Raw genomic sequence first — 8,588 nt, 5'->3', positions numbered from 1 at the left:
CCGATTAATTTCAGAACGACCACCGGCTTTGCAAATAACACTGACTGAAGTCATCACATTTGGATCTTCGTGGCTACAAGAACATTTTTATTCATTATTGGGTTCGAACCTGGGATCTCCACGTACTTTTGATCTTTAAAATCCAAGTTCAAACCAATTAGACACCATCCTTGTAGTTAACATATTGACTTTTAGGTCAATAGATATCAACTTTACGTTTGATATGTTAATATAAAATTATCTGAATCTTATTTTTCTTCTTGGTTAACTAATTTTTGTTAATAATCAAAAAGTTAGAATCAACTTAACGTAACTCGATTAATATATAAGTATATAGCCGAAAAAACATCTAAATTGCTCTAGAAATGTTCAAAGTGGTGACGTTTAGATAATAAGGGGCCGTTTACCAAATGCTTACTCGGGTAATTGAACACCAAATCACAATATCTTACTGGATGAATATGGTAAGGATCAAGAATCTTATCCGATACGAGCGAGACAAGAAACAAGAGTCTTACCCGGTAAGTGAGAGCAACGACTCTTACCATGGTAAGCGCTTACCGGATATTGTTGTATACGACACCGTTTTGATGGACTAAAATCTTACCCGATAAGTAAATGCTAATGTTAAACTTTACCGGTAAACACTTATCGGGTAAGTGTGGTAAACAACCCCTAAGTCAAACATTTGACCAATTAGTTATGGAAAAGAGATAAATGTATAATAAATTATTTATTAATTCATGATTATCTCAAAAATTAATGTTTTATTTTACTTAATTTAATTAAATAAAACTATAATGTACAATGGCATTTTGGTTATTTATATAGAAAGCCAGGGTGGTTTCAACAGGTGAGAGCAAGTGACTCGTCGCTGCTATTCGCTTACAAATCACATCATCTTTTCTTGTTATCTCCTACGATCGCTTCCAAACCATTTGAGTGTTTGATTTAGAGAGAGAGAGAGAAAGAGAGAGAGAGAAAGTGAAGGATCTGGGTGAAGAAGATGAAGAAGAGATGTGAGCTTTGCAAATCTATGGCTAGGGTTTACTGTGATTCGGACAGCGCTAGCTTATGCTGGAGTTGTGATGCCAAGGTCCATTCGGCGAACTTCCTTGTAGCAAGGCATTCCAGGAGCCTTCTTTGTCAGATATGCCAGTCTCCGACGCCGTGGAGTGCTTCCGGCGAGAAAATTGGCCCTACGACGGCCTCGATTTGTGGAAGGTGTGTTGTTGAAGGTATTTCCGATGATGACGATGACAGAGAAGAGAGAGTTGAAGGTAATGATAGTGAAATTGGTACGGATAGTGATGATGAGTATGACGGTGATGAGCTTGAATTGGAGGATTCAGTGGATGGAAATGATAATCAGGTGGTGCCGTGGTCCTCGACACCGCCTCCACCAGCAGCGAGTTCATCCAGCAGCGAAGAGTTTTCGATCAGCGATCGACGCGGTTTTCTAAAGCGAAAGCGTCAGAATGATCTAGATCTTACCTCAGAGGTAAAATAGTTATCCTTTGCATAATTTTTACTTCAAATTATTTACAGTTTCAACAACGAAAATCACAATTATCTTGTAAAATTATGAAGATTCTTTTGTTGTGATTTTGTGAACAAATTTTAACAACCATCGGATCGATTGTGGTTTTGACTTATTCCTCCCAAACCTCGCGAATTTCAACATAACTATCTCGTTTTATTCTCCTCTCTTCGCTAATTTTTAGAGCTACGGTAGATTTGTTCACAACGACGTTAATTAACACTGTGTTGCATTTCAAAATCAGGACGAGATCGATTCTTCATCGGTAAACATAAACCACAACACACGGCCACCTCCGATCCCAGAACCAGCCATTGGAGACGAAACGACATCATTTCACTCACCGACATCGACATCGACATCTGAGTCAACCGTCGGAAAACAAAAGAGAATCCGTCACCAGAATCCACTATCCGGTAACGACAGATCTGCACCAGTCATTAGCATGATTAAATCAACAAAACCCGCTGAAATGGCTTTCAACTCATCAGATTCTCCTTGATCTGGATCGTATTTAATTTGTCTTTTAGGGAAGTATAATACACTGGTATTTTGTATAATACGTAGACTACCAAAAGTAATCTGAACAAATTAACATAACAATGGTTTAATTTGGGCTTTCTTATTAGTATTAATTAGTAGAAAATACTGATTAGTTGCAGTAATTTCACTTCCAATTGTAATTTCTGATTCTACTTTTGTACATTGTAATGGTTTTTGGTTGGTTGAGAAAAGTAATGGTTTTAACCTTTGGTATTATCGTTTGATAATTTATTGGACAATATTTTGACGTGGAATATAAATCTAAAAAATAAAAAAATTGTATTAAATTCACCAAACAAATTAAAAAATTTCAAAAATAATTTTTCTGGTGATTGTTTGGTTTAATTCCAATAATTATAAAATCAATTGTTTTATTGTTTAGTATTAAATAAGTTATTGAACAAGAAATGTTTAAATTATCCTGAAAAATATCTCTTAACATTTTAAAGTTTATTTCAAAAAGAAAATAAAACTTAGTGGTTGTCCATCAAAACGTTTATCTGAGTAAGTGTTTTACTGGTAATATTTAACACTATTATTTACATACGGGGTAATATTTTTAGTCCACCGAAATGATATTATATGCAACAATTTACCCGGTAAGTCCTAACTATGGAAGAAGTCGTTGCTCTCACTTACCGGATAAGATTCTTGGTCATTGCATTCACTATTATCGGATAAGATTTTTGGTTCTTACTATATTCATTCGATAAGTTAGTATCATTTGATGAGTGAAAAAAGTGAATTATTAAATTTAGGGGCCGTTTACTAAACGTTTACCCAGGTAAACGCTTACGAAGTCACATTACCTCACTAGATGAATATGGTAAGAGCGAGACAAAGACCAAGAGTCTTGCCCGGTAAATGAGGGTGACGACTCTTACCACGGTAAGCGCTAACCGGGTAAATTGTTACACACGATGTCGTTTTGGTGAACTAAAATCTTACGCGATAAATAAATAATAGTGTTAATTTTATCCGTAAACATTTACCGGATAAGTATTTGGTAAACGATCTTTTAATGAGATATTATGAACCAAACTTGTAAAAAGAATTTGTTTGTTGAATTTAATTTTCTAATAATATATTTTTATATTTTAGCAAAATTTCTAACATGTAGTTGAAATAAAAAGAGTTAAATGCCATTAATTTATCATGATATAATATTTTTATTACTCTTATAATTAGAGTTTACAAGTTTTTTTTATTTTTATTAATCTGGATATTCAATCTATTATGCGACCCGACTAATCCCATGGCGACCACCTATTTTGCATAGATAGTCCGGAGTTACTGCATTTGAACCTCCGTGTTCACAAGGGGATTTTTATTTCTCATTAGATTTGAACCTGAGACCTTCAGATACTTTTGACATTTGAAGTCAAACTCAAATTAATCAGACACCACCTTTATGGTTGTTCACAAGTTCGTTTAGCAACAAATGAGCAATGAATTGTAGACACAAAACAATTGATGAATGGTGAAGAGTGGGACACAAAAAGAAAAAACAAACTTGTGGAGGGTGATTGTTGCTTGTATTTGAAGAAGCTTCATATGTGTGGCTTGTATCCGAAGTAGCTTCAAATGTGTGGGGGAGCTTTCATGTCAAGTAATTTACTCAATGGCTCGTTTGTAATTTCTTTGTGGTTCTCGTTTCGTTCCCATCCATCCTCTTGAGAATAACCATGTTTTTTTAAACCATCCAATTTATACAAACCATATAAATTAACATCGACCTTTCATTTAGTCTAATGAATATCTGGTTCCATAGATATCTCGATTGTTTCTTAATCTAAAATGTTGATAATAATGAATAAATTATGTTCACCTTCATTAAATATCCCGATAATAATAAAAGAACCATCACATTCCCCCCTCACACACACACACACACACACACACACACACATATATATATATATATATATATAGAGTAAGGACACGCCTGTTCTTGACATTTCATAGGCCCTGAGCGTATGTAAAATCAGAGGCCTTCGAGATAAGTATGAAAAATAAATCAAATAAATGTTTTTCGTTAATAAAAAATTAAATACATGAAATGCTAATAATTCATGGATCAAAGAAATCTTGTTTTTCTTTATCATAGATAAGAGAAGATTTACGTACTCCTTATTAGGTAATTAGCAACCAAGAGTACAGTATATTAAAAAACAAGGGTACTTTTAAAATTTTAGAATATAGATACGAGTTTGACCATATACTATATACTATGGTCGGTAAGTTTTCTAGAAGGTAAAAATGATCCTACATAACAGAAATATGTGTTATTTTGATATCAAAAGAAAAGTAATATGGAGGGAGCGCATATGCTTAAAGTTCTTATTCGTCGAACTGTTGAAACACAAAAACAGTCCAACGTATAGAGACAAGAATAGTCAACAGTATTGAAATTTGGTACCAAATAAAGAAAATTAGAAAAATAATAAACAATAACATATAACGAATGACCAACTAATTTTTTTTTCGACTCTTATTGTCTACTAAATTCTTTTACCCTATTATTCTATGTTACAATTTTTAGACTCTTTAACGTATTAATTTTTTTTTTTACTACTACTATATACTCAGAAAAAATAAATTGGGCCTCTACTATTTTTGAGCCCTGGGCAAGCGCCATTAAAATCATTTGTAAAATCATATTGATTCACACGAGGTTGCATGCCAGGTCGCCCGCTTAACCTTACATTGACCATTATCCGTAATCATATGTGATTTGACCATTTTCTTGTTCTTAACCTTACATTGACCATTAGCCTACTCATATCTCTATACATGCCACTATTTATGTCGAGGATGCTCGGTTTCGATAGACCAAAGTATTGAAATATTTTCATGTTTATACTCATTTCAATGACACATTCGGAATCGAGCAAAATATACGAAACGAGTTGAATTCATAAAATATCTGGGTTTGTAATGATTTAACTGATATTGGTATTTTAATACCATAAAGCTTTATTTTTTTTATTCCATTTTCATCTTTCATAGCAATTCCAAATATCCAAAGCATTATAAACTAGTGTGATGTGTAACAAGTAATGTTTCACCACTTGGTTACATAATTTGAGTTTAATTGGAAATTGAATTGTAAATTTCTGTGTAAATCATAATAACACAAATGTTTAGCTTAATCATTGACTACCTAAGAAGATCGACATCCTACTCACCTCTTTACTGGTTTAGGTTAGGTTCTATGAATTTAGACCTTACTGCACATATGACAACGACGCTAACAACATTCGTATACCATGAAAACATGTTTTTGTGTTAACGTGATGGAAAAGGTCATCATTTAGCCCACAACTTCAAATAGTTGGCTAATTTGTCCATAGACTTTCGCTTTCAAGACGTGACTATCCTAGTCATTATCTTGACTTCCTTAGTTGATAATATGTGGTCATGTTACACATTACTAAATGAAAGACTTTTATCTACGGATTTTTTTCCTAGAAAATCTGTCGCTAAATGGTCATTCTTCACAAAAATTTGGTAGGTAAATTGTTGGTGGATAATTCAAATCAATTTCAGATATGATATTCAGGGATTATCTGGGTGATCCATTAGTATTTTCTCACAAAACATCGGATTTTACCAAGCCACTGGTATTTTTCTGGGTGATCCGTCGGTAATCACTGAACGACAATTTACACTAAAATCATATGTAAAATCACATGTGATTTACGCGACTTTGGTCGCGAACTCAGTTCGTGGGCCAGGTTGTTTGCTCATCCTTGTGTTGACCATGTTCCTTGATCACATTTAAAACTACATGTGATTTTGGACTTTTTCTTGTCCTCTTATTTCGACCATGTTCTAGTTTGATTCTCTCTCTCTCTCTCTCGTGTGTGTATGAGAGAGAGAGAGAATATAAATACATGGATTTATATATAATAGAAGTGTACTCGTGCAATGCAACGAGATACGTCTTCATTTTAATGTTTCGTTTTATGTTGTCTCTGTTGATATAATACGGTTTATGTGGTTTTGAGAAAGATAATGTTTTTAGTTTTGAATAAAAATAAATTTGAAAATATCATAAATTTTTTAAAAAGTTCATTGATATTAATATCAAATTAAATTTTTAAAAGTTCTCATTTTTTTGTACAATTTCTTTAATTCTATTTTTTTATTATAATTTAATTTAGGTTTAATAATGAAGTAATTTATTTTTGGATTAACAATATAATTTTATAAAGATAATGATTCTGTTAGAACTTAATTATTATCCTAATTATATTTTAGATTTTTTATATCTAAAATGAGATATTTATCTTGTATTTGATTATGTTTATCTGTAGTTAGTTATACGAATTCAAAAATGAAGCTTTAATAAGTTGTACTTACGCACAATTTACTTGTAATCTTAAATTTTAAGAACTATGCATTAATTAATAGTACTTCATGCATCAAGAATGATTTTTAAGAATTTTTGTCAAATGCTTTATAATATAGTATATATATATATATATATATATATATATATATATACACAAACACACATACATATTAAAGGAGAAACCAAATAAAATGACTTGACAGTACGAGATTTGAGTATTCCTCAAATCTTGAAATATGGTTAAATTTGTTTATCCAACATTGGTGAGAAGAAAGAAAGTAGAATAAATGATGTGTATATATATGAAAAGAGGAGGTGATTTTTTTTTTGTTTACAAGTCATGATTTTTTTTGTTGCAAGGCATTATGAAATTTGAGTATTTCTTAAATCATGAAATGTGATTAAGTTTGCTTATCCTATATAAAAAGATTACTTTAAAATATTGAGATGACATCTTAAGAGTGATTTATTTTAAAATCTTACATTTGTGGTTGGTTTTTGGAAATCCCAAATTGATGAACAAATGTTACATTGATAGAGTATGGTAAGATATATGTAAAATAAGCATGTGATCTTTGGAAAATTAAAAGAGCAATATAACTATGTAAGTCATTGTTTGGCCTCTAATTTTAGAATGATATTATTTTATTATTATAACGGAATAACAATCTGAGTTGATGTGTCATTATAAAATTTGAATATTATCAAAGTCTTTAGTGTTGTTTAGTTTTCTACATTAGTAATATAGTCTTGTTTAGTTTAATAAGTTGTACTTACGCATCCTTCGTCCTCCGGCCACCGTTCTCCAGTGATACCACTATGATACCTAAAAATATTGACTCTGTTAAACAAAAGACACAGTGTGATACCCAATTACATATAAGATGCATTGTAATACCACTGTGTTACATCTCCGATCGACCACACAAACGACCTCCATGTGATACCCAAACACATATAAGATGCATTGTGATACCACTGTGGTTTCATCAGAGGACGGTGGCTGGAGGCCGGGGGACGGTGAGAGAAAAGAGGAGAGAGGAGAGAGGAGAGAAAATACCTAAAATATTCTTGCATTAAAATTTTAATTCAAAATTACCAAAAATTATAAATTTTATAATTTATCTATTGATTTGTGGTTGAGATCGAACTTCAGGGTTACCACAAACTAATTAGGCCCCTATATATATATATATATATATATATATATATATATATATATATATATATATATGGTTTACTTTGCAAACCATCCATTTCATGCAAATCTTACAAACAAATCACATCCATCCATTTTTTGATAAAAGACCAGGATTGAAACAAACTAGATAAGTAAAGTAAAAAAAAAATTCATATCGAAGACATGAAAGGGCAAAACGGGGAAAACATGTTCTATGAACCTGTTTCATTACAATTGTTTATACATATAAACCTGATGCAATCATATATGACCTATGAACCTGTTTCATTACAGCTATTATACATATGATTCTGTACCGCAACTTGAAGATCGTTTTCTCGTCTATTTGATTGGTGAGGCAAACAACTCTTTTGACTCCCGAATCACTTTTTCCCCACTAACTAATCACATTACAACCATTAAACAAACTTGGTTGACAAACATAGTTATACGCTACCACTATCAGTTTGACTTTAGCAATGCCTACTTATAAACGGGTTCATTGACAAAAACGCTGTAGGAATAGAGATCTATTACAAACTGTTATACATATGAACCTGATGCAATCATATGTGACCTTGTTTTATTAAACAGTTTGAGCTTGTTTCATTGGAAATTAGTGGTATTTTTTTAAACAAAATTATTCTACATTTTTTAAAATGTGGCGATTTGTTTTTAAAAAAATTAATAGATACCTCAATTAAATCTTTGCTAATATTGTGCTAATCAATATATCATCCATATTTATATAAATTTATGTTCTTACCAAACTTATCTATTAATATTAAATAATTATCAAACATAACTATTGTAAATTCAAATGACCATAATACCCTTATAAATTGTAAAAAAAAAAAAACAAATGGATTTATATGATTGGTTGTAATTAGTTTGTAAGGTTTGTACAAGTTGAGGTGGTTTGTATTTGATCGCTCATAGTCATATATATATATATATATATATATATA

At 31.5% G+C, this 8,588-nt stretch overlaps 1 protein-coding gene across 1 annotated transcript; it reads left to right on the top strand.

Moving 5' to 3' along the window:
• Positions 1-921: 921 nt before the first annotated feature.
• On the top strand, positions 922-2,061 carry LOC112524123 (zinc finger protein CONSTANS-LIKE 1-like). Its single transcript, XM_025133782.1, has 2 exons — positions 922-1,501; positions 1,785-2,061. The coding sequence occupies exons 1-2, from the start codon at positions 1,007-1,009 to the stop codon at positions 2,040-2,042; spliced, it is 753 nt and encodes a 250-aa protein (XP_024989550.1). The 5' UTR covers positions 922-1,006; the 3' UTR covers positions 2,043-2,061.
• The last annotated feature ends 6,527 nt before the right edge of the window (positions 2,062-8,588 follow it).

The sequence above is a fragment of the Cynara cardunculus genome, assembly GCF_001531365.2.
Source record: "Cynara cardunculus var. scolymus isolate 2C chromosome LG 13, CcrdV1, whole genome shotgun sequence".
In the NCBI taxonomy this organism is placed as follows: Eukaryota; Viridiplantae; Streptophyta; class Magnoliopsida; order Asterales; family Asteraceae; genus Cynara; species Cynara cardunculus.
The sequence above is the reverse complement of the archived record's forward strand: the minus strand, read 5'-3'. Positions and strand labels throughout refer to the sequence as shown.